Source organism: Nipponia nippon, unplaced genomic scaffold (assembly GCF_047370975.1).
Source record: "Nipponia nippon isolate SJK-2023a ecotype South Korea unplaced genomic scaffold, ASM4737097v1 scaffold_1, whole genome shotgun sequence".
In the NCBI taxonomy this organism is placed as follows: Eukaryota; Metazoa; Chordata; class Aves; order Pelecaniformes; family Threskiornithidae; genus Nipponia; species Nipponia nippon.
In genome coordinates, this window is record NW_028262290.1 from 128,403,304 (window position 1) to 128,430,409 (window position 27,106).

The 27,106-nt window shown below is 41.0% G+C and overlaps 1 protein-coding gene across 3 annotated transcripts in view; it reads right to left on the minus strand.

Annotated features, from left to right (window-relative positions):
* Positions 1-1,590: 1,590 nt before the first annotated feature.
* GALNT15 (polypeptide N-acetylgalactosaminyltransferase 15) overlaps positions 1,591-27,106 on the minus strand; it is a 28,431-nt gene continuing 2,915 nt past the window's right edge. For 2 of the 3 annotated variants that reach the window (XM_087771910.1, XM_087771916.1), the window contains exons 3-11: positions 21,825-21,991; positions 20,912-21,116; positions 12,190-12,357; positions 11,465-11,582; positions 10,486-10,680; positions 6,647-6,778; positions 5,453-5,554; positions 4,475-4,615; positions 1,591-3,519 (exon numbers count right to left, since the gene is read on the minus strand). In XM_087771910.1, coding sequence (XP_087628036.1) covers positions 3,373-3,519; positions 4,475-4,615; positions 5,453-5,554; positions 6,647-6,778; positions 10,486-10,680; positions 11,465-11,582; positions 12,190-12,357; positions 20,912-21,116; positions 21,825-21,991 — 1,375 coding nt within the window. In that variant the 3' untranslated portion in view covers positions 1,591-3,372. The remainder of the gene's footprint in view (positions 3,520-4,474; positions 4,616-5,452; positions 5,555-6,646; positions 6,779-10,485; positions 10,681-11,464; positions 11,583-12,189; positions 12,358-20,911; positions 21,117-21,824; positions 21,992-27,106) is intronic. The other variant, XM_087771924.1, reaches the window with a different exon arrangement.

Below are 27,106 nucleotides of genomic sequence, written 5' to 3' on the forward strand. Positions count from 1 at the left end.
ACAAGGAGAAAAATGCTGCCATTCTGTTTCTCTGCATTAATGATAACACCTCACCTAACAGGACAAACCCCAAACTATGGCCAATACCAACTGCATCAACTGGGTCTAGGTTTAAAAGTAAGTTGGATAATACTGCAAGCCTTTATGTTCCTCCATTTCCAGTCAGCTGGAAGAGGAATAAACCAGGCTATTTAGTAAGCGTTGTCAACCGAAAGGTGACCTGTTCTTGAATCTGACCTTTTAGCTCAGCTTCATGGGTGGGTTTGGCTCAAAGCATTCATTATGCTTGGGTTGCCAAATTCAAAGAAACAGGTGGAGTTAGACTATAAGATGTTTACTCATGTTATGCTGGAATTCCTTGGCTCTTGCCCAAGGCCCTACTTCGGAGGCCTTCAAAGGTAAAACTGCTACTCCGTTCTTGCCTGAAACATTTTGTTCTTACCTTTCTCTCCTGTCAATGGGAATTAGAGGAACCTGAAATATTGTTCCTGTCTGAACACAGAGCTAAAAGTAATTCCGTGTTTTGTGATGCTCAAAGCATCGTTGTCTGCTAGTGTTGTGTGAAAGATGGGCAAAAATGAGGAAAATGCACTAGCACCCTTAGCAGAGAACCTTTACTGAGCCCCCTGTACAACCTACGTGAGGAGAAGGGTCTAGTTGACACATCCAGCCGCAGGGGCAAAGTGGAAACGACCACAATGGGGAAACAGCATTGGTACAACCAACCAGTCCTTTTAAAAGGCACACAGGAAGGAAACTAGGAAAAATGGGGGACAGATGTTTTCCCTTTGTTTTTTTTTTTTTTTTTTTGTGTGTAATTTAAAGTTATGTTTCTATTGGAGGGAAGTGTGCTCCACGGTATGGCCCACAACCCGTGTCCCCTGGCTGTCCCTGTACAGAGACCTCCTAGACCACACCGCAGCTCCCTTCTGGCCTGTGCTCTGGCGTTTAGTTCCCTTGGAAACCACACACACATTTACTCTGTTACTAAAAGCAACAAGTATAATAATTATGTTTTAAATGGTACTGAATCATATATTTTCATTTTATTGTTGGAAGAGGTATCATGTAACATATTTTTCCATTGTACATATATCTACAGCAAACTTTGTTTTCTAGGTTTTTATCATTATGTTAAAAAGCAGTATAAGATGAGGATGTCCACATCTCTTAAGGTTAATTCCAAACATTTTCTCTCTAAACCAAAAATATTTTCATTCTTCTTTGTGATAAATCCCACTTGTGATCAATTATCATATTTGTATACACATTTTTTTAACATTAAGCTAAATGCTGAAGGAATGATATTCCCAGTGTAGAGTCCAAAATATAATAAATATTACATAATTTAAAAATATGGCATACTTATAATTTAAAATAAAGGAATCACATGTCATTAAAACAGCATTTCACTCAGCTTTTATGCAATTTTAGAAATTCTCTTTTCTTACCCTAGATTTGGGCAATGATCAGGGATCACTTGGTGTTCTGGAGGAAGTTGCTACCATCCTTTCAGCTGAAAGGTGAAGCATTTTCAAGAATGTCAGAGGAAATTTTAAATGACACAGCAGCAAATCGTATTAGATTCTGATGCTATCAAAGAAAGAGCAAGTGGTAATTAGGGTGATTGGAGTGATGCCTGAACATGGTGTGGAATCTGCAGCACTCAAAGCAAACAGAGACCCCACTGGGAAATGTTTTGGACAACACAACACAGAATGCTGTTTGTGTCTTCTGTTGTAACCAATTTTATGTGCTTGAAACCAATTTATTATGATTTACCATGAGTAGGTGACTGGAAGGCTCTGAGCAGAATATTCTGTTACTCCTTCCTTTCTCTAAAGTTCAAACAATGATGTGCTGCACATTTAAAAAAAAAAAATTGTCTGTCTCTTGAAAAAAATCTCAAAACAAAATTAAGTTTCATTAATGATGCCTTTCCCCTTTAATAATTACATATGGTTATGACTGATTTATACTATAAATCACGTGTGGTGCCGATGTGGGAAGACTCCCAAATCTTTGTTCTTCTCTCTTAGCAGGCTCTTGGAAAGTGTCATCATTATTGGTTTTACCTCCAAAATTGAAAGTACCCTAACAAAATACTGACAGAAGTTTGCTTTGCTCGTGCATACTGCATGAGACCATTCTCATTACCTAACATCGACTCTCATTCACTTCTTTGAAAGACAGGAGGTCAGCAGGGATGCAGGCTCTGCAGAAGAAGCTTGTTTAGAAAATTTTGTATGCTACTGTCTTTTGAGGATCAGCTTGGAGACTCATGACAGCAAGAATCTAAAAGATCTTCTTGGCTAAAACTGACACTGTGAAAGACTTACTCACTTTCACAGTGTCAAAGACTTAATTCAGGCTGCAAGCAAGTGGAAGTAGGCACCAGTATTTTCTTCCTAGGTAGCCACTGTTGAAACCTGCTGTTTGCCTTCATTTGCTGTTTTCAGCCAGCACTTCCGTCACTGGAATAATAATAAGTTCATCCCATGGTTTTATAAGAGCAAACGTATGCCACTGATACTTTCCATTTCAAAATAAGCAGGGAAGTTGTTACCCTTCTTTCTAACCTAGTTCAATCTTCTTCCATATTCCACAAAAGTTGCCTGAAGAGTTGTTCTTAAATTTCACTAAAGCAAAAAAAAAAGTTGTTCATATTTCAGTCTCATTCTCCCATCCAAATTAGACTGTGGACAAAGAATTTAAGAAAGGGTGTGCCAAACGCTGAGGACTGTTGGTATTCCAAGTTAATTAGAGCAGTTAGTACCTAATTAAGTGCTAATTTATGCTCTGTGCAATCTCACAGAGGGTAGAAATTTGGCTTGGGTCGGTTGGAAAACAAAATTTTAGGTATTACACGTGAAAACTTCTACTACTTTTATGCATACAAAACCTACTTTGTTTTATATGAGTTGAGTGCACTGTAAAATAAGGCTAAACTCTTATCCTGGTTTGGCTGGCTTCCTCTTGCAGTTCCAAAAGTTTCACAAACATTCATTTTCCTGTATCCTCAGAAGTCACAGAACATGCTAAAGACAAGCTGTCTGGCAGCCAGTTTTCCGTGTTTCCTTCAAAGGGCAAACTTAACTGTCTTCTGCAATAGCAGAGGTGAGAAGCTATTGACACTCACAGTATCTTTATTCCCTGCTTCACAGAATAAATAGAAATTTTAGCTAGAGCTGAATAAACCAGGAACTGGCGGCAACTATTTGAGCCAGGCTTTCAAAGGAGAGACCTTCCTAACTTCCCTGCATGCTACAGCAAACACAAACGTCTGTCTTGTCCGTGCAGGAAATGTAGCTTAAATCCCAAACTGAAGTAATGTTAAATTTTGGAGACTTGACCTCCACAGAGAGCTGTCAGTCATCTCTGATGTAGCAAATGGGAACGTTCAAATTGCCAGACCTGATTTGCATTCTTGTTACATACACACAAAAACAAGTCCTTCTCATCTTCACTCTTCGCTGCCTCTATGCATTTGCCAGAAAGGACATGGACAATCATTCCATTCTACAAGATGAGAAAAGAAGGGAAAGAAAGAACAAATGAAAAATATGGGATTTCCAGTAAAAGCTAGGCCATATTTCTGAAACTTTTTACATACAGCAGATCACCAGTAATGACTGGTTGTTCAAAATTTTTTAAGTATTGCTCCAAACATAATGACTAGGTTTAGCTTTCAGCCCAGGGCATGGTGAGTATTCGTAATTCCATTCAAAGCTGACAGGAGTGGTAGGTGCAGAATTCAATGTATGTCTTTTCCAGCACTATTTGTTTCCTATGGGTACAGGTTGTCATCAGCATCAACTACAGTACTACAGGCCACAAAATTTCAAAAGGTTCAGTGCTTCCTTTAGGAATCAAAGCAAATTACAGTAGGAACTGCACCAGAGGATTGAAGCATCCCTACAACTACAGTAACTGCTATTTTCCCAGGCTGTCCTAGAGCATGACATTTTTCAGTCTTGTAGAGGAGTTCCTGCTCTGCTGGCTGAAGTCCACTGAATAATACCAAATTCCTCTATTAGGAAGTTTGCTCTTCTCTTACAATGCAGGAAGAATTTTAATGTTTCTCCTACTCCCAAAGGGCTCTCATCTGGGAGGGTTCAGGATTCCCAGACCATTCCTCTATCCAAAGGAAGTGGGCAACTATTTGCCCTGATCTTATTTTCACAACCACTGATTCTGATTCTATTCCTATAACGCCAGTAAGACAAACAGTTAAAACAAGGACATATGAATTTAGGTAGGATTCCTGTAATTTGTATTTTTAAACCAAATTTATTTCACATAGACAGTGTAAATGGGCAAGAGGCATCCTAAATTTCCTGGGTGAAAATGGTACAGAAGTGAAACTTGCCTTTCAAATACCTCATCCCTTCCCCACACATGAATCCTGTCAATCGCCCAGTGATCTCACAGTCACCGTCAGCTGCTTTCCCCTTACGGCAGAGTCACTACTGACCTCCTGGAAATCCCAGTGCTGGTGGCTGTTGTCTGTCTCCTTTGTACAGTTTTGAGGGATAACCTTCCCGTGTCTGACATCAAAGCAAAACAGCGGAGCAGAACCAAGCCGGATTTCCTTCATGCTGTTATATTCAAAGTGCTGGAAAAGGGAGGGTTTGTTTGAACAACGATGGAAGGACATCCCAATTAATTTTTAAAGCTATTTCCAAAAATAATTTCCTGTACATGTTTGTTAAGATGCAACCCAAACATGAGTGCTGGAGACCCAACAGCCTTGACCCTGCAAAGCAATCCCCCTCGCTAGCCAATTCCGGCGTAACTATTTACCTAAGGAAAGACTTTGTGGACTGTAATTATGTATAAAGTAAACCCATCCTATAATAAAATTTTCTAGTTTAATAAATATTTGAAGAGAAGGGTGTTTCTGACAGTGTCCACACACACAGCAGTTAGAAATGTGCCTGCAGCTCACCCTGAGCTCAGTGGGAGCAGCAAAACATGTTTGGGACTTGGAGTAAATATCTGTAGTCGGTCTGTATTGGTTTGGCTTCTCTTAAGGCATGAACTTGCTAGTCTAATGCCAGCTTGGGAGTCTACATGAATTTCCCTCCTGTCTTTGACGGTTTTAGGCACTGATGGGGAAACCCATCCCCATTATTCTAGAATTGTTATATATTTTTTACTCCCAGGCTTTCTGTTCTCCAGACATTACCAAATATATTAACAAACAGGCACTTAATGATGTCTGCTGGAGCAAAGTGTGGGGATCTGGCCTCAGTGACACATGGAACAATGCCATTTTCCAAATGACACTCAGCTGCAAAAGAGTGGGCATTGTTGCCTTAGCACATGCCTAATTTTGAACACATCAGTATTTCCACTAATGTCAACCCAGCCATTTGCATGTTGGAGTGCCCGTCTTCTGGATGGTTCCCTAGATCTGATACAGTGCCTATATACTTAAAGTATACAGTACCTGGGTGAGACTGTCACTGCAAGGGGAGAGTTCAATAGAGCCTTGTGCAGTGGCTCTTCCAGGTCTGTAATCTGCACAGAAGCCAACACCAGTATTGTAAAGCTGTAAGTAAAGGTTTATACTGAAATAAAGCACCATCAGATACAAACAAAATATCCTTCAGCTAAGTTTTTTGTGAGTGTATCCCTTTATGATATATGGTTTTGCTCATAATTCAGGCAATATTTTTTTCTTTCAGACTAGATCTTGCATATTGATCTTGCAAACTGATCTGATATAAAAGATGGAGTCTCACCAAAGGTCGGTGTTACACAGTGAGTTTTAAGTTACTCACTTATGTTTTTAACCATTACGATAGTTAAAAGAAACCTGTCAAAATTTTTATGCTAATGGAAAATTGCACTTCAACTGGACAGTGTAGTCAGAAAAAACCCAAGATATTCCAGAAGAAAAAAATGTGGCAATTCCTGTGATCCACACTCAGTTCTTACACTCTTCTCAAGCAAACTTTGATAATAAAGAACAGACAAAATAGTAAAAGTACAAAGTAAAATCTGTCTACAGATAGCAGAGTGTGACTTAATTAGTGGACCTTGTTGCTTTGTTGGGGGAAAATCCTTTCCAGTAAGGCTGCCTGGAATAAATTCATATTTTAATGAATGATAATTATCAACTTTAAAACTTATGTTTTAAAAAAAACATTGAGAATATTGCCTCCTGTATGCAGTCAGCCAAGGAGCTGCCATTGCTACCACCTCTGCCCTTGAGGGAAGTGCAGGACTGAAGAAATACTTTTTTCTCTTTATGCATATGGGTCAGCATAGAGATATCTCAGCTGCTGTTGCAACTGCCAGCTGCATGAGGCAACACAATTCTTTTCCTTTACTAAGGGCACCTAAAGGACCTCAGGTTAGGATCCTCTGAGCTGTGACACTGAACTGAGTCAGACAATCTGGGTTCAGCTCCTGGCTGGCTTTCAACATTTATGTGAGAATTCGGACCAGCTGTTTGTCTCCTTTGTCCTTTTCTTTCTCCTCCCATCCTTGTTGCATTGTCTGTTTGGACAATAAACATTTCAAAGCAGGAACAGCCTCTTACTGTATGCTCACTGAGTACTTAGTACATGTAAGTGAAACTGCGGTCTTCAAACAATGCAAAAACTCTAATCATGCTTTATAGCGTGTTTTCTCTTACCTTGCCAGAGAATCTTGGTGTGTCTTCAGGTTGGGAGAGTTCAGGGTACACATTTGATACAAACCATTGGAAACTTCTACAGCCCAGTCTCTTTTGTAGCTGAAGGCGCTCACTGCAGTCTGGCTTCTCTGCCTTTATGGAGAAAGCATAGGGTCAACATGGTTACTAGTGATTTTGTGTTAGAGATGCTAGAAGTGAAAATGACTACACAGGAATTATTTCTACCACCTCTTCTATCCTGCATGTTATCGATATTGATATATATCTCTCATGAGCACACAAGGGAGGAGCACCAGCCTTCCTCCAACTTTGTGCTACAACAGCATTTAGTCTGGCATTGTGATGGGAGTAAATGTTTCAGAAGTAGCATACACTGTGAAAATAAATATTTCCTCTAAAAAATATTATTATACTGCAAGATAAGTCAGCTTTGTCACCTTTTTAATTAAAAAAATCAGGGCCAAGTTTGATACTTGTTGCACTGAAATCAGTGGGGTTGTATTAAATGATTGTCATTCAGTATAGAATTTGCCCCGCTGATTAAAATTCAATTTCCTGGCCTTAAACAGCCCAAGTTACCCAGTTATTGTTAGTCCTCCATGATCAGAAGGTGTAAGTGATGACAGAATTTAGCCCAAAATATAGTCTATCACATTGTTGTCTGACAGTTACTAAATCTAGTAAGTGAATGTGTTTTGTGGCTATAAAGGCATAAACCCTTTCCTATGATTTATGTGTTTTCTTGAATTATATACACACAATATCAACTCACCCTTCCTGGTAGCAACTCTGTTCTGAAAAAAGACAAGTGCGTTAACCCTTGATGCAGCTACGGACATCTGCACTGCAAAGGCCTGCCTGTCTGAATATTTGAGGGTATTTAGCACTGAAGATGACTAACAGGGTTCTGAAACCCTCTAAGGAGGTAAGTGTCTAATCCTTCAGTTTCAAAACCACACAAAACGCTTTTCTAAATCTCTTAGTGCCCAAATCCGAAAAATATCTCGCCACCCTTAAAAGTCTCTCTCCTCTTTCTTGCCAGCAGTATATCTCCCCCTTCACATTTCTACTTTTTAAAAATGCAGTTTTGGATTCCAGGAAACTGGTCTGGATTCCTATGTCAGAAATTAAAAATGGTAACATAAGCAAAGAATTGCCTGTAAATAACCTTTCCTCAGACCAGCTATTTCTCTGCATCCATAAGAAAGAAAAAAGGACTTCGTGACATGCCTGGAAAACACTGACAAATGAAGGGCCTTGGAGATCAAGGGAGGGGTACCAGTTTCTAAAGGCAGGGATCAAGCATGCCATGTGGCACTGTTTGCAAGCCCCTGTAAGCCGCACAGGCAAGGCTCAACAGTTGCCATACATTAAAGAGAATCTCACAGTTTAGTATCAGTCTTAGATTCAATAAGCATAACAACAAAGTTCAGCAATTCAGCACCACACAAACCTGTCCCCAAGAGGTTTTCTTGGAAAAGGGAAATAGAGAAGTAAAATGCTTCTCATAAAAAGCGATGTTTCTCATGAGACTCTGCTTTGGCTGAAGAAGGCGATGGCAGTAAATCTCATTTTGTCATACTAGTTACAGTCCGCATTTGATGCCGAATAAATGGTGTAAATAATGTAAAGAAAGTCCTTATTGCTGTAAACCAATCTGAAAGGGAACTGTGCTTGTAAATGAAATAAACAAACCACACAAGAAAAGGAGAAAAAGAGATGGTGGCTGTAAAGGTAGAGAGCTGGAAAGAGCCTTACTCATCTGCATTAACGCTCACACCACAGGCATCCTGTGCAGGATGCAATTCAGACCATAAAATGGGAAGACTTATAAAGCAACCTAAACGGGGGTCACTCGTTATTTTCAGCAGCGGGCAATGTCGGCGGCCAAGGCTCACGGAGATTTTTGTAGTGGCCAATAGGTGGCTCCGCTCACCCTCTCAGTGCAATAAAACCCCGCAGGGCCCATCTGCAGCTGAGCGGCAATAATGTCACGGCTTGCTTGTGTCTTTTCAGTAACATCCCGCTGCACTGACATACTGAAAATATTGGCTGTGAAAGAAAGGAACAGAGAAAAGGGCCTTTTATGTTATGGTATGCTGAGCACAGAGATCGTAAAATTGATCATTTGAAGAAGCATCATACTCAGAAGTACTAAAAGTATTCTGCTAGAACAAACTCTCAGGCAAAAGGTCACAGTGCTTACAGCTAGTAAACTGTGTCACTGGTGGCTGTAGTTCTTCGTACAGAAAATTGCTTCTGAGTTGACCAGAAAGGCCTTCAGGAAATTATTAAATGATTTAAGGACCTAACTGCCCATCTTAAAAGACTTGGCCTAGTGTCCTCCTTTCAATTACATGGCTGTAACCCTTGTGAGTCAATTCACGAACTTCTGGCCAGTGGAGTTCAAACCTACAACACAGATGAGGACGGAGAAGCTTTTTAAAAAATGTGAAAATGGAATAAAAAAAGAAACGCAATAGTCTCAGACTCTAGGATTAGCACAGCAGGCTGACTGGAGAGGCAGATTCACTGGTAGAACGTAAGGAGGTCAGAGTAGGTGACAGGAGAGGAGCCACCCCGACGCACAGCCCTTTTCCCGCTACAGTGCAGCTCCTGCTGCATCTGGCTTTCTTAGACGATGGCCAGCCCTGCAATGACTGAAGCATGCAGGACTGAAATGCAAGAGCAAAACCGAATGGGAAACTTTGCACAGCACCGACCCGTGCTCTGCCTAACTGTTTTCAGTGAATCTTTTTCTTCTTAAAAGTGCGGCATTGTTAAATGAACAAGAAGATGAATGACACGTTTTCATTCACAACTGCTCACAAGTTTGTCCACTGCCTTGTAGGAGAGGATATCGTTACAAGAAAAGGTACTGGAGCCAGAGAATGCCTGAGAACTGCAGCAACATTAACATCTTCACATTGTTAACAACTTAACATTAAAAACATTAACAACATTAACTACAGCTGCATGACTCCCAATAAACAAACATCCACTGTTTTGTAATACATGAGATATACAGTCCCTTGACTGATCCTGATCTGCAATGCATTATACAGTGGCTTAAAAACAAGTGTGGCTGTTCTGTAGTTGTTGGATGGTGCGTAGCCTGTAGACGGTTCAAGTGTGGCTACGCCGCACACCTGGCTGCAAGCGTGCCTCAGCCTACAGGCTGCTGGGAATCTGAATCCCTGGAGACTGGACTGCTGTCTGTGCGATGCTTCTAATGAAAAAGTAACTTGTAAATAGTGGCTATGTTGAGATCTGACTTTCTCAGTTACACAGTTGCTCCTGGACATCTGTCAGTTCAGGAAAAAAAATCACCTTTTTTTTTTGTCACTAGACCACTCAGATACATTCCCTTCCAGTAGGAGAGACACCACAGTTTGCCACTTGCCTGTGAATGTTACTGAATATCCTCATGAATCACATGAGGAAGACCTTCAGTAACGAAGAATGAATCCTCTAGGAGGGCCCTCTGAGCACGCAGGGCTACTAGCTTCCACTTCAGATGCACTGCAACCCTCCATGTACTATCGGTGGAAAAATAAATCACAGCTTGTTGGGCAAGCTGCAAAAGGAGTCATTTGGAGAAGGAGTCATACTCTAAGAGATTTGGTAACTTCAGTAAACAACTCCCAGGCACAAGTTTCTCTCTTTCCTTCCTGATCTGACAGCTCTTCCACAGGAAGGTTTCATAAAAAGACTATCTCCAGCACCACGCACGTTGAATGTTTGACTGCATACAGACACCCCCACTCCTGTTCCACCCCCTTCACCTACCTCAGCGCACCCTCCTTCCCTCAGAAACAAACCACTACAGATGTCTTTACCTTGCTGATTAAGAAAGCCACTGTGTCGTGCTTGTAGAAGTTCTCTTTAAAAGAGCCCAGCCAGGTCTCTGCTATTCGGATTTTGTTCCTCACAATGGCGTCTTCATAGGAGAAAGCATGGGGAAAGTGATTTCGATAGACATGCCCAACTCGGGAGCATGGAATAATTTCTACAGAGCCACCACAGAGCCAGGTCTGAAACACAGATGAAAGCACAAAAAAAGATTACCTTATTTAGATTATCTAAAAAGGAGAAACTCTTTTACTATAGGCTCTGCCTCAGGAAATCCTCATCTGCACATTGCTGGAGACAGCAAGAGCATTATTATGTGCTTCTTCATACACTGTTCCCCACAGACACAAAGACACAGAGAAGATACTGGGCAAGACAGACCTTTGATTTGACCCAGTATGTCTATTTATATGCTTTTATGTTTTTCCGTGCAGAAACAGTGCAGTGTAGCGAAGAGACCTGGGGGCGTACCTTCTTTTGTCTGGGACATTAAAGACTCTATATGCTTTGTGTCTGCAATTTTCATTGCTTTTTAATATCAGCTACTCTGCAGTATTCAGCAAAAATCAATGCAAACAATTTAATATAAACAATTTGGTATTAAAAATACAGGTTGGCAAAGAAATAAAGCTACTCTCCCTTTGGTGCATGTTACATGCCAAAAAAAGAAGAGGCAGCTTTCAGAAGGTGCCAAAACCAGTGACTCTGCCCTCAGGCAGATGGTGATGGCCAGTGAAACTTCCTTCTCCTGACATAATGCTCTTAACTCACAGCAGCTGCATGTTCTTGTATAGTCCTCGCAGATCACAGAGCATGGCGATAGATTTCTGCGAGGAAAGTGATATTCTCCATACTCCAAGATGTTCTGCATGTAACTGCTTTTATAATTTGCTTCTTGCCTTTTCATTCAGGTTCCTTAAAAGCCTAATAGTTACCACAGCTTGATATTTTAATTAAAGTTTATACCCTTATAGATAGCTCCAGATTTTCTGCTCCCCACATGGTCATGTCAGAATCATAAGCTCCTGTGTTTTGGAAGTAATGTCGATCCATGGCCACCACTGCACCAGCTACCACAGGACTCCTGTGTAGAAAACAGTTTGGAAGTGAACACCTTGAGTTTTCAATAGGGAATTATGTGAAGGCTGAAAACCCCACCATTTCCATAGATATAGTATTACAAAATGATTGAATACTACTCCATATAAGCTTGAATGAATTGATTATCTAACCAGAAGAAAGAACAACTGGAACATAATTCTAGGATTTGCTTGGGGAAGGAGAGCCAAGAGCTGAATTATGTAAGGCGGCTCAGAACAGTGGGAAACATTACATGCACGTACACCCAAAACAACAGACAAACAGATCATGATTAAGACGTCTCTTTTAACTCTGTATGATCCATCTTTTGCTTTCCCTACAAACCTCCACACCTTGTCTGGTCAGGTTGTATACTAGTTGTGTCAATGTGTGGAAAACACTTGTCATGTTGAAAGTATGACTGCAATCTAGTTAGAATGACTACTAAAGACCAAACAAACTCAGTGTAAACCAAAACCCTGTCCCTTCAAAAAATGTTAACTGAGCATATGCAAGTAACCACGACTCTCTCCTGGTAGCTGGAAGATGACCCAAATTGTACAGTTTTGCTGCTGAGCTGAGTGGAGGCATATTGGCTGATGGACTGTTACCTGATAGGGCTGATGGGAGACTGTCGTACCTTCTCTTCACGCTCTGGCACTGGTTCCCAATGAAAATCTAGTTTCCAATCAAAAACACCTCGATGTAGGCGCACAGAGTGATAGTACTGAAAAGTCTTCCAGTCTATGACATCTATGACAGGGGAGACGACACTGTTTCTGAAAAAGACAATATAATTTATTTTCAACCCCAAAGCACAAATTAAGTTCGCTATTCTGTTAGTAAACAGTGGTTCCTCCCTTTGACGCTGTCAAGCACAAGCACTCCTCTAGCTGTTGAGTGCCCTTATTTTCCCTGCTGATAGAAGCTCAGGTGCTCAGTGCATGGGAATACTGAGCTTGCAGTGCGAAATCTAAAGATCAATAATTTATTGATAACTCGTACCTTGCATTGTCATTTAAAACTATTCAGGATTCTGCTATGAGTTAACCATTAGGATTCTTATAAAGCTATTTCACACAGAGGTACCGACCTCTGATGTTATAGGATCTGCGCAGATGCAAAGTTTACAGCAAAAGATTATTTTGGCCTCACACACTTCACCATCCTTTGATTTTCCTGTAGATGTTCCACACACTTCATGACTTTGTCACTTCAGGCCAATGAAGAGCGCACTTATCCTTATTTTGCTCTGCCGGTTGTTTTGCAAAAACATTTACCACCAAGTTCATAAACCAGTTTCTGTTTGTATTTTATCACAAGCTTAAAATGCTCTTGCAAATGCACTGTCACAGTGTGGAATCTACTTTTAAGAGCCAGAACAGAGCCATTGCACCATAAGCAGCAATCCTCCAATTCATTTCTAAATTGAGTTAAATTTGGGTTAGTCTAAGAAGAGGTATTAGACATTTCCCCACAGCAAACATTTCACAGTATTTCACAGTGTGCTTGTACATCATCTTGGAATTAACTGGTAGTTCAGAAGAGCCACCAGTGTTGCTTGTTTCCAGGTCAAGGACATATCACATTTGGAAATTTTCAGAGTATTAATGCAATGGTATTAGGGACTGCAGGAAAAAAAGTGTTGAAGAAGAACATTATCCATTTCTTCTCTGTTATGCAAAAAGGATAGCCTCTGGTCTCAGTGTAAGGGCTTGTCTATAGACAGAAGTTCCTCTTCAGTAACATTTACTAGGGATTAAAGTACACTGGAAAAAATTACTTTTGTTCTAGAGAACTACCATATAGGAAATTATTCTGGAGTAGCTCTTTCCCTAGAAAATAACTTCCTGTTAAAACTGAGAGAGAGAAATTTTGGGGTATTTTGGTCAATTTTGGTCAATTTGGGGGCAAAAAGTAGGTGGTTTTATCTCCTCTTTTGAAGATTTATATGTTGGTCAGAGATCAGAGAGAAATATGCTTAAAACATAGTACTATCAATGAAGAAAGGACATCTCAGAACTGTCTCCAACGCAGTGAGCCCTTTGTAGTTTTCCACGGCAGAGACCAGAACCAGCTGAGGAAGATGGTAGCTCTGGGTGATGTTAACGTAATCTTGACCTATCTATCTTCTCTGCCTTTCCAATCACTAGAGTAATGTTTTTTCAGTATCAGGGTGGGGGGAAACTCCAAACTTTGTTTTATCACAGTTGCCATTTCCTGTAGAGAATTTTAGAAGCCCATGGAGAAACAGAGACTACTGATCGTCAGTGAATTGTATGAAGATGAACTTTGCAGCCGATAGCATTAAAATGACTCAGTTATTCCTTTGTTTCCTAATAAAAGCAGACTGCCCTATGATGAGCTAAAGGCAGAAAGATTTAAAATGGAGAAGTGATTATATTTCTCCATTCCGGTGTAAAACCAGCCTTTGTAATATGCAATAATAGGCACTCTCAGAAACAAGCATTGGGTTTATAAACAGACGAGAAAGTTTTATGGTCACTTCCAACATTTGTAAGCATATACATTAAGGCAATGATTTACTGTCATTCTCCCACAGGACTCAAGAAGAAATGGAAAGAAATGATACTAAAAATAATAAAGCTGATATCCTCCCCTGATTCTCTTGATGATACCCCTGTGATGTAGTTTTGCATCCAGGACAGGAGCAACCACCTCAAACTCAAGTCAGCAGGAGCCGTTCTATTGAAAGCTGTATTTAACCTTTATTCACTAACAGCATGAAAAGGAAACTAACTGCTTCCAGAAGTTACTAAAAGGTAGTGTCCTGATGGACTCACATAAGCAGGTGTTTTTTCTTTGATATGCTGAGAAAAATCCATCTAACAAGTTAAATGGATTTTATATGACTAAACTTTAAAAAATGGAAAGTCACTGTAATTATAATTTCTACAGCCTGCTGCATTCTCCAGTGTACAAGCATCTCTGACAACTGTCTGGTTAGGAGTGTAGTTGGAGTTGTACACTTCTCACCTGAGTTTGTTGCTACTTGCTGAAATGCATGCTATCTATTGCTTCTTGTTTATCCATTCTCATCCAGACAGGACTGAGGAACTAATGACCTCAGGGTAGTTTATTTTACAATTTTGGAGTCAGGAGGGAAATATCAAGAGGGCATATTTGAGTGGAAGCCAGAGGAGGCAATGTAGACTAAACCATTCAAAAAACCTTGACCATGAAGACTAGACCACATGTGCATATCCAAGATAGTTCAGACAGAGACAATTCGGATACTCAGTTACGCTCAGATATATTCTGGATCAGATATATTCTGGATCAGATGACCCAAACATTTCAGACTACCCTACACTTTCATATAATTTAATCCATTTAAAACCCATCCTTCTATTTGGATCCACCTTAAATTTGTTGCCACTACAAAACTCCAAACTCCAATGATGCTTCTAGCATCAGTGCAATTGCTCATAAGAGTAAGCACCACAGTAGTAGTTCTTGTCGAAATAATCCTTTATTTTTAATGCATGCGTTTGCTTTGCTTGTTATTGGGCATTGATTCTTCAATGCCATTGAAGAAAAATACCTGCAGTGATGTAATGGATTCTGATGGTTTGGAGACCAAGCAATTATCCAAACTATCTGCAAATTATGACATGGAAAATTACAGTATTTAAGACAGCTGAAAATAACTCACCGGATAGGTCACATTCTATGCTGGCTAAATTCAACAATAAACCAGAACAAAATAAAATGTAATCTCCTTTCCCACAAAATTATACAGTACAAACTGATAACTGTGTTTTAGAGCTATTACTCTAGTAGCTCTTTCAGAATGCTAAGATTAACAGTTTTCAAGAGTATGTTTGTAAGTGTAATGCTAGATCTTTACCTAGTATAAACTGGTGTAGCTCTGCTGAAACCAATAGAAACACACCTTCTTAAAACTTTAAATACTGGGAGTGTCTTTCTGATCTGAAATAGAGGAATCCAGTAACTTTATCTTGTGTGAAAACAGGTCAATGTCCAATTTTAATCTTAATCAAGCAGTGCTTTACCTATCTTTTGGTATTAATGCTTTTTTTTATAAAAGATCTGTTTTCTGCATATGCAGTGATGGTTTGATGTTTGTGCAGTTCTAAACGCAAATTCGCAGCAGAAGGTAATTGGAAGTTGGAAGATGTTCTTAGTTATTCTTTTTGGTTTTAACTGGGTAACTGGCAGACAGTCAGCAGCTTCTCGGCACTTTGAAATGAAACATACACTGGCAAAATACTGCTAATTTTACTCTGTGGAATCCAAGGAAAGGAAAAAACAGGAAATTCAAATACAACTAGCAGTGAAGCTTTGAACTGTTTGACTAATTTGTGAATATTTCAAATGCTTGGAACACACATGAACTACAAAAGGTCACAATTCCATGAAAAAGAGCAACCCAAACAAGAACAATTTCCTGGTTTGGGATTTCTCAACCAAATACAATTGCAAATGAAATGTCTTCCCATGACCCTTTACAGTAACCATGGACATTATGTTCTTTTCTATTTTTAGAATAAGTAACATGAGGAGAGGAAGATTTAATTAACACATCTGTTTGAAGTTTTAGATACGCTGTTTTTTGAAAGTGCTTTTTATTGATTTATGCTTTCTTTTGCTGGGAAGGGAACAGATTTTAATCTGCTTAAATCCCCCTTTAAGTAAGGAGGAACAAAAAGAAAACCAATCATGAAAATGATGTATTTTCCTCAGCCAGTTTCAGAGTAGATCATTCCCTGCAAAAATCAGATAGCTAGGAAATCCAGGCAGTCCAAGTTCTCTGGCTCTGCACGTAGTCAAAACTTCCGTAAGTAACTGAGAACCCAAGCTGGTTCTGCAGCACGCTGAATTTTCACTGAAAGCACCTGGCTGGCTGAAGTCGTCAGGGAAACAGTAATGCAAAATATTTAAAATGAGATAGGGTTAATAAAAAGATAAAATGCAGTGATCAGGAATGGTAAAGCTATGATATAAAGGATTACTTAAACACTGCCTTACAGACCAACTCCAGACTAACTTAGGGCATATGAACAGTCTCCTTGAATTGATGGACTACTCATATGCTAAGCACTAAACATATACTTCAAATCTCTGCTAGGTAGAGTGCTAAGGGAATGCTTTATTTAAAAAAAAAATATTTTGAACCTACCTTTTTTGTTAAAATATTGAAATTGGGGGGGGGGGGTACAAAAATCTGTAGGAGCAAGTGACACTTTTTTACACTGGACATTCAGGGCACTCTGCCACGAATCATGCTTAAATCCTCATCGCACCCGCTTTTGGCAGTAATATTTGCTTTTGGCTTTAGATTCTCATCTTCAGTTTCTTTACCTCAACTTCTTTAAAACAGGTTGCCTACTGATCCTGATCAACTGTGAAACACTGTGAACAGCATATCTTCACATAACATACCATGTAAATGCAGAACATTAAATTACTGAATATGAAATAAGCGTTATTGACAAACGGAGGATATAAAAGGATCAGACAAAAAGAGAAGTCCCAGGAAGCAGGCTGTTATATGTGAAGTTATATTTTTGTTTATATTTTTATATTTTATTTTTAAATAAAAATTTAATATAAATATTTGTATATAACATATAAAATATATATTTTATAAATATTTATATTTTACAAAACATTTTTATTTTTTATATTTTGGAAGGTTTTCAAAACAAGGAGAGTAGCACGGAAGTGCATGCTCAGATGCTGGGGTTGTGTGGGCTCTGGATGGATAACATCATGCTTTCCTGAGCCTGTGAGAAGGCAGAAAACAGATGGCTTATGTATTTGGTAGCTCAAAAAGCTGGGGTATGGGCCACTGAGAAGTGGAGAATCAGATGAAAAGAGATGAAGGAGCTGTTATGCAAAATATTTCCCTTCTCTCCAGTGTATTACCATAAAACTAGAACCACACAGAAATTTTCTGGACAGCAGAACTCTGTTTCTGTTCCTGTGTCTACAAGCAGAGGCTTCCATTCACTCCTGAATGGGAGCAAACAGCAGATGAGATACCTTTCCACTGCTATGTTAATTTCTTATTCTGTTTAACAGCTTTTTCATTAAAGATTAGTGACCTAGAATCACAGTGCTAAGTAGAGGCACTTTGCATTTTAGAAACTAGATAGGCTTCTTTTAATAATATCACAGGCTTGTTTCCTAACATAATATTTGAGCTGTGGTATAGGCAGTGCACCAGCACAGAGGCAAACAGCCCTTGCAATGAGGAGCAGGGGAAAGGTCCTAAGGGCAAGCTACCCCTTTGCAAGCCACCCCCCTGCCACAGTTATGGTGCCCATACCTTTTTTAGAGGTGGAATTCCTTGTCAAGGATATCATCAAGGCTCATTTTGCTTTCATGCAGTATTCTCAGGAACCACACATTGCGATCTTTTGTTTAAAAGTCATTCTGCTTCAGCATGGTGGTCACTGGTTTTAGGTTAAAGGAACAACCTTTTCAAGGCTTCATGGCACAGTTCATTATATGCCCCCTCTGCCTTTCACTGCCTTTGGAGCAAATACAAAATAGCAGCTGTCTCCTGCAGTCTCCTGGAAAAGGCAAACCCCTCGAAAGACGACTGCAATAATTGCACAGCTGCATTACTATGCACCATGCTACTCACCTGTAATTATCCAGGAACACAAACACTTGTCAAATGAAATGATCTGTGGGGCATCTCATCTAGTTTTCTAATGTTGTCCAGGTGCCTACAGTATTCATCCTTGAACAATCAAAATGTCAAGGGATGCTTTACAAACCGCTGAACCATTCTCTAGGTGATACACTAAGCTGATGCACAGGTTCCCAGTCAATTTGTTAGGTATGGTTCACAGAACAAGTCCCAGTCAAGGTGCCCATAAATGCATGTGTAATGATTTTAGAAAGACTCAATACTTTTTCAGAAAATAATTTTGACTGGGTTAGTGAATAAAACCATCACATAGGGAGATGAAATGTCATCATCCAGAGCAAGTCAAATATCTGTCAAATATTTCCATACTTGTAAAACTGGGATAATTTTTCTCGTGTTTGTCCTGTCTGTCATTACCACAGGCTACTCAGAACTGGAGGTATCTCCCTTTTTGTGAGTATGTTCAACTCACAGTGAGGTCTCAGTTTGGGCAAGATCTCTCAGCATCGCTCTAAGACAGGTCACGATAATAGTGGTAGATCTGATGAGGAGTCTAGAAAATTGGGCTTAATCACAATTTTCAAAGTTAAAATCTCCCTCCAGCTCCACTAAGCTCCTGCAAAGGTTTGAGCTTTGGAAAGGCTGCATTTTTCCTTGCCAGAAAACAACTCATTCACTCTAGGTGATTAAGTGTTTTCCCATCCTGTTTCTCCAGCAAAAGTGCGTGAGTTGCAGCTCGATTGGTACATTAAGAAGAGGAATGATGGATATTTCACCAGTCACTGTAAGCTTTTTTTCGCTGTACTTTCCTCATTTGGGTAGTCTCGGGGAGTGCACATGATTCAATTTAACAGCTCCTCAACTGCTAAATGAAGCCAAGTTGACTATGCTAATGGTTTATATTTCCATACTGATCTCCATGCAAGCATTACAAGCAATTTCGGAAAAATCATGAATTACCTTCCTTATCAGGTCAGTGTTATTATCACCATTCCTCAGCTGGGGAAAGAAGGACAGTGAGGGGAAGTGATTGCCAGATGCCTTAGAGCATGTCTTCCCTGTGCACTGGAGAATGGCACAGGTTCTCCACACTAGCAGTGAGAAAGCTTCCAGGGTCAGACACAGTGACTGATACAGCATGCAGAAAGGGATGGTTTAGACCATACCATTATCCAAACATCCTTCTACCTTTGCTCCATGGATCCAATTAGCCATTAGCTAACTCAGTGTTAAATTCTGCTCTCCTGGAGGAATGAATGAGCATATGAGCCCTATAGGGGAAGAGAATCCCTTTCTCACCCCCTGGTGATAGGGCTACATAAATCTCAGAGCTATAGTAGGCTTGGTGGCTTTGCATTCCCTTAGCAGGGATAATTTTTGACAGTGAATCACTACAATTGTGGTGGGGTCCTAACTTCTCTCTCGCCATTGTAATTCCCCCTTCACTATAGCTCTCATCTGAGACTTTGTAACTCTCTTAATTTCAGCAATACAACCTTGAATAAGGACTGGCCAATTGATATGGATAGGAGTTTTGCAGGAACATCAACAATAGACTACACCTCAAGGCAGAAGAATCATGAAGTATATTCATAATAAATCATCTAATAAGTCAGCAGACAAAAAATAATCTGCTTTTCCAAGGAGGATCTTTTAGAAAAGAATAGTCCTGACATCCTAGGGCAGCATTACTCTTGCTTGCAGTATTTTTAATGTTTTCATCTGAATGATGTAATCATTTCTAAAAATTCAAATTAATTCTCTTATAAGCAAACATAATCAGCCATAAAAGCAGCTTGTTCCAGTGCCTGGGAACAGCCTTTGAAGGTCTTTGGTATGACTATTTAATGGTCTGGTAAGAGTTTTAAAGATGTATTTTTTCTTTTACCCCCTCAAGTAATTATTCATTTTTTTTCCCAAGTGGCTTATGGGTAATGATAGACAAGTTAATGTACAAATTTTTCTTTCGCAGAAGTCCCTTTAATAAAGGATTTACTGCCATGTAATTCTTGAAACATTTTCAGTTATTTAATCTCTTTGAAGGACTTGGGGACTGCATAGATGAGCTCAGCTGTACATTAGAGAGCAGACCCAAGCACAAACCTAAACATGAAAGACTCAGAAAATATGAATCTGTATCTTCCTCTGTCAGTCTGGTGTCAGTGAAAGTACTGTGATTAGCTAGAACTGCCTAGGCTGCCCAGAAAGTCTATTTTTTCTGTGGAACAGAGACAGTACAGGTGACATCGATATGCAGCCAAACTGGCTCAGGAGGACAAAGCATTTTATCCTCGGCTTCATGACTGAGACAGCTAAAAAATAAAAATAATGGAGTCTTGCAGTAGTTTCTCTGGTGGATGTTTGCCAATTTCCAAACAGCTTGAGACTGCAACCTTTTTAATTCAGACCACCAGGAAGCCTTCTTATAACTCTAACTGGATACAAACTCTGACAGTTCAGTGATACTATGTGTGAAGTGCGGGTTATCAATCAGCTGTGTGACCTATCCTGCTTCCCACACATCAGAGTGATGCATGTGGTGATAAGGTAGAAAATAAAAGCAATGTGACCAGAAGGAAGAAGGTAACAAAGAGAGGACAAAAAAAAATACCCAAATCTTTCCAAGTACATGTCTCTCAGTCGAAATTAGCATATGCAGGGAGCCCAGAGGTCACAGGGATATTTACCGGTTGCTGGACAGCCTGGCTAGGAGGGGTTCCAGCCAGCCCTTCTGACACTCGCAGTGTGAATCCATGAAGACGAGCACGTCCCCCGTCGCCCGTGCAGCTCCTAGCATCCGACCTCGGATGACTCCAAGCCTCTTGTTGCTCCGGATGAGTTTCACACCATCCAGCTTAGAGATGTATTCACTCAGAGCTGACTTTAGGGGCCCTGTCAGAAGCAGAATGGTCACAGAAATGTTTTAGCCTTGATTCAAGCTGTTACAGAAAAGCAACAGGTAGCAGGAGATGCTACTTCTTGCTGGTAAAATGTTTTGGGGGCATTTGTTTTACACAGCCAAGTGGGCCATGGTCCAAATATTCCCACAGAAGTGTAATGTCAAAGAGAAGTAGAGACTAACGGAAACTGAGATTCACTAGGTGTGAAGCTATTCCTGTGGGAAACTTCATAGCCTCCTCTCCTGTTTTCAGCAAAAGGTGGATTCTCTCATCATCTAATAAAAGGCGCAGATCAGAGTGAGGTACTACAGGTGTTTGGCTTTCCCAAGTGCTTTGGATGACTTTAGCAATGTGGAGTTTTCCACTCTATACTTCAGCCAAAGTCCAAGTCTGGAAATTATTACAGCAGATCTGGTCCAGTGGGAAGGCTAAGATTTGTATACTGTGATCTTATTTTAACATAAGAAAGTTCAGAGTGATTGGAAATGATGGGGAAAAAAGAAACATATTTCAAAGTTGAAAGGCTAAGCTGAATTCTAGGGATGGAAGAGTGAAACCTGGCAGCTAGCTCAAGACTGCTTAGCTCTCTTCCTCAGGGTCTTCTTTGCCTTCTGCTCTCCTCACACGCTTCCTGGAGGCGGACACTTTCTTCCCTGAAGCTTTGGACGAAAGAGCTCACATACAGAGAAATGGGGACTACCTTGCTGGCTGAGATCATCGACTAGGATGATATCCTTGAGGGAGGCCTTCGGGGCTGTGTCCATAATGCTGTGCACGGTTCTCAGCAGAGTAGACCAGGCTTCGTCATGGAAACAGATGATGACACTAGCAGTAGGCAGACTGGAGTCATATTCTTGCTGCAGGCATCTGCATGGGATCAAATGAGGGAGACACTAGAAACACTGATACAACTGGCTACTTATCTCTCAAAGTTGTAAGCTACACCTAAACCTTTAAGGATGGAATGCAGTTTAAGATATTGGCTCACTTCTAACGAAGCAAAGGAAGTATTAAGGTGTCCAAGACTGGAATACAAAGTGAAAATATGGGAATGACATTATAAAAATTAAAATGCAAAAATAGGAATGTTTTGCTGTATTCTGGGATACTTTCTTCTGCTCTGGCTGCTTGAAAATACACAGCTCAACAGAAATGGCCCAGAAGGCAAAGAAAGAGAAACTGAAGACAATTAGACAGAGCACAGCAGAGAGGGGGATAAAGCAGGTCAGTCAGCCTCCACCGATTTCCACATTTTCTCAAGTAACACAGAAAAGAGTAAACTGAAATGCAGTACCTTTAAGACTAACAGGTAAAATAATTCATCTGCACAACACATCAGTATACCTGTGGACTGCCTGACCAATGAATGAAGCCAACATCTCAGTTCTGTACAGGAAAGAAAGGGATACTTACATGGCCAATGAAAACAAATATAGATATATTCAAGAAAATAAATATATTTTCCCTATAAACTTTGTACAGATTGCTTTTTTTGAAGAAAATGAATCACGGATAAATGAGGCTCCCAGCTGGGTAGATTATGCCATTTTCTGCTATTTACAACTCCAGGTACTGACACAATCTACTGTAAGACACCTGACTGCAGGGGTCACTCTATGGCATTTCTAGAGACGCTCCAGAGTGCCAGCTGGGACCCATGGCTCCTCAGTTTTCCATGGGGCCAAGATTTCACACATGACATCGCAAAAATTTCCATCAAAATTACTATGAATTAGATGTTGCTTTGACAACTCAAGCATTTAAGAATGAAAAACACTTCCTATTCATCCTCACAGAAACTGTATATGAAAACTATAAACCCTCGTCAAACAATGGCTGTTTCATAAATGTAAGTAAAGGATCTACAAATCACATTCACAACAGTGTTTTCTGATGTACCAGTCTTGGTTCAGAGAGACAGGGCACACTATACTGGCATAATGAGGCACATTTTCCAGAAAAGGCCTTCAAATGTTCATTGTAGAGATGCAAAGACTGTGCCTATATATCTGCTTTGCTTACATTAGAAAACACATTTTAGAATTTTTTCCTTTCCTGAGGCACAGTCATCCAGTTTCCTAACTCATTTAATCTCTAGCAACAAGAACTTCTTCAAGGAATTACAGAATTGGCTGAATGTGGCCCATTGCTATTTCAGCATTTTTGTATTGCCAGGCAAATCATCGTACAGATTTTACAGTGGTTGTTGAACAATTAGCTACTCAGCAGAAGCTCATGTAAGGGATATAATTTTAATACTGCTATGTTTATTACCAATTTACTTGGTGCTTCTATTATGAACTGAAGCCCTATGATGCTAGACACTATCCAGACACAAAGCTGCTTATCATTTAAGAGAATCCATAGTCTGAATGATTTAATAACAAATACAAATAAATGAATACTATAGATACACTTCTGGGAATATACATTTAAAATGAGCACAATCATAATAATTTATTATAGTTTGTAATATTTCACATGAATATCTTTTTGTATAGGGAGGCAAATTTTTTTCATGATTTTTAAACGGTAACGAATCTATGTTGTCCTTGGTTTACTAATTTTCTGTAATCAACAAGGCTGTTATTTCACAATTTCATATGGGATAATTGTTTCCATTTTCAGCAGGATGGAGAAAAGGATACTCTCACAACTTGGCAGTGTTTGTATTTTCAGGCAGAAGAATCTAGAGGTGATTAAGAAAAGTGAAGATCTGATGCAGTCCTTTTACTACCAGGCAGCTTCCAACCAGGAACTATACACTAATACAGCTATAAGCACCTATATTTTGGACCGTAATACTACAGTGCCTTGTTGCTAGTACTGTGGTTACAGCAAGAAAATAAGGCTGTTGTGGAATCTTAATTGGAAAAGAATTGAAAATAACTGTACTTGAATACATAACCCGGGTGGCGAGTGTTTAGTTGCCATGGAGATTGGCAAAGACTTGCAATATAGATATCTAATCTTCAGAAAAATGTGAAAGGATACTGGTATACAGAAATACCTTCCCTGTAATTTGGAGCAGTTTCACAGACTGTCCATCATAAATCGGCATTTCAGAAAGTCAGGGCTGTGACTGATGTGAGACATAGTGATTTAATCTGATTTGTGAAAAATAAGGAATCGTCACAAGCAGCAACGAACAGGAGAGCAATTCTGACATGGCAAAGGCACTGCCGATGGGGACTCCCACCCACCTTCAGGAAAATATCTTGTTGAGATTTAGCTCCCAACAGCACTCAACTGGAAGCTATGCTTCTGTAATGAAACTTAAAACCTTTTTAGACAGCTTGTGAGTTTCTGTTTGCCTGGATACGTTTGACACTCAAGCCCAAAAGAGGAAAACAGACCATTTTTCAGGCAGAACCCCATCATAAAAGTCACAATGTCAGGCTTGATTTGGGTCCACTGTCCCACGAGGGTGTCAACAGCAGCTGGACTAACTGATAGCAGCAAAAAGCCCTCTGAGGGACGAAGGTACCTCAGAGGATGAATCTTGAAGTGGAAGAAAAACTTTATATTACAACTGTACGAGTTATTAAAACGGGTAGTCCAAGTAAATGGGGCAAAACAAGGTACCCGATTCGTCCATTGGGGTAAGTTTTCCTGTGGGATCAGTAGGTGTGCTGGAAGAGATACGGTTTTATGCATCTACTTTCTGAAAATTAGCATAAAACATTCACCTGGAAAGGCATGCAAAGAGATGTGGGTTATGTTAGAAGCTGGCGTCTGGTGAGAGAGGTCTAAAGTATCACTTTCCAGGTAAGGAAGTTAGATCCCGGGCTGTCAAGGCACAGCCCAGCCCACAGGCTCTGGTTTATTTCCAGCAGAGCTCTGTACTCTTCACATAAAAAGAAACTGTTGTTATGCTGCTTATTGCTGCAATGCAAAGCACAACAGACCTCTTTATGTAAATTTCTAAGGAACAGCAGCTAAGTATATCTTATGGCATTTACCTTACATCTTACATTCTGGTTTAAGAGTAAAACTGAGGTTTGTAAGTAAGTGTGAAGTTTGGCCAGCCTTATTTTACAGTATCTGGAAGTGCTTCACAATTAGTAGGCGTAGCTTCTGGTACCAAGAATTCGCCATCTAATTTCAAGCGAAATGAGAGAGATTGAGTCCATGGAGCTAACTCACTAAAATGTCCTAACTGGTTGGGTTCTCTCTAACTAAATAATAACAGACATTATTAGGAACAACATGATTCAAACAGAATAGAGGAATAGACAACCTGGTTCATTACTGGTTCACTCTCAGTTTACACTGGTATAAAACTGGACTGATATAGTTGTGAGCTATGCCGCCAGAGTAAATTACGCCTAAAAAATATCATTGTGGTTTGTGTTTTGTGCCATAAAGGACAGGACTGGCTTAGAGGTAGACCTCTGCTGCAGGTTTATGATCTGGATTTAGATCTGAACAATTGCAAAGCCTCAGATGTTCAGATCTGCGGTTTCAATCTGGGCTCTATAAGCTGTGGTGTTGATAGCTCTTTAGGCTGTAACTAGTCAGACAGGAAAACCCATCCAAGAGCTCTGAGACCATGGCTTAAATCTTACCGAGATTAGTATTAACTAAACCTGTCTCTTGTTGGATGGCCCTTCAGCTGCCAAAACTGGTTTTTGGCTGACATCACAGGCAGTAAACCAGGGTCATCATTCCTCCTTTGAACATTACATAGTTCAAAGAGCTGCCAGTGAAGCATGGTGAAAAATAACTGAAATAGTATTAGCTTCTCATTATTCAATGGAATTACCCAAATCAACATCGAACCTAGTCAGCAAGTATAGAAAACACTCCATTTCATGTCTCTCTCCTTAAGATTGTCCCCTTAAATTAAAGCCACCAGCTGTCTTTAAACATGTGCAAACAACCACTGGAAAAATTATTATATATATATTCTGCGTCTTAAAATGTTTTCTGGCACATCTTTCCACCGTGTCCTGGGGTAAAGCTACGATAGCTTTCATTACAGGAGGCAAGAAAAAAAAAAGATACCCACCCACATCCCTTTCCCTCTCCCCTGGGCAGGCGAGCATAGATATGCCTCGGCCCCCTTCTAAGAAGTGTAATAAATTGCCCCTCCCGGGCTGTTGGAGCTACTGGATCTCAAGTCTCCAGGCTTCAAACGCAATACGTGGGGCTCCAAACGCAACACGTGGGGCTCCAAACGCAACACGTGGGGCTTCAAATGCGACACTTGCTCGATGTGGCCTTACCGCCCGGCTGCTGGTAGCCACGGTGGTGTTGGCAGACCTGACCAGACGCACCGACCTCCGCCTTCCTTCCTCCCGCGAGTTTCCTTTCAGCGTTCTTCGGGTCACTTGCTATACGACAAAAGCTGAAAGGCCCAACTCCTGACTCCTTTATCACCCCGTAATCCCGGCGACCCCACAGCCCTGGCAGCGGCCCACCGTGAGGTGACCCCTGGGGCCTTCGAGCGAGTCGTAGCGGCGGGAAGCGGAGGGGCGGCCGCTCGCTCCCCTCTGCAGCCGCCTTTCCCGCTCGCCCACCCCGCACGCCCCCGCCGTGCGGACCCCCTTCCCGACCCCAACAGACGGACAGACAGAGAACCGGGGGGACACAGCCCGGGCCGGGGCACACCGAGCGCTCCCCCGCCGCCGCCCGGCACCTGCTGCGGCCGGGGCGGCGCCCTCCCGGGGCCCCCGGCAGGGGGCGCTGCCGCCCGCCCACAGGCGCCGCGTTGCCGTGGGGCCGGGCCGGGCCGGGTCGGGCCGGGCCGCCCTGTGGCCGCGGGGAGGCGGGGAGGGGGTGCGGGAGGCGCCGGTAGCAGCGTACATCAGTCGTCAGCTGGGTGGCGGGGCGCTCCTTCGTCCTCCCCTTTCTGTCCCGGCGCCCCTAGGAAGCCGTAGCTGCCCCCCCCCCCCCCCCCCCTCCGCTTTTGCCGTTTGTCGGCCCCCGAGAGCTTGAAGCACCGTCGGTGCTGGGTGCAGCCCCTGCTGGCTCCGGCAG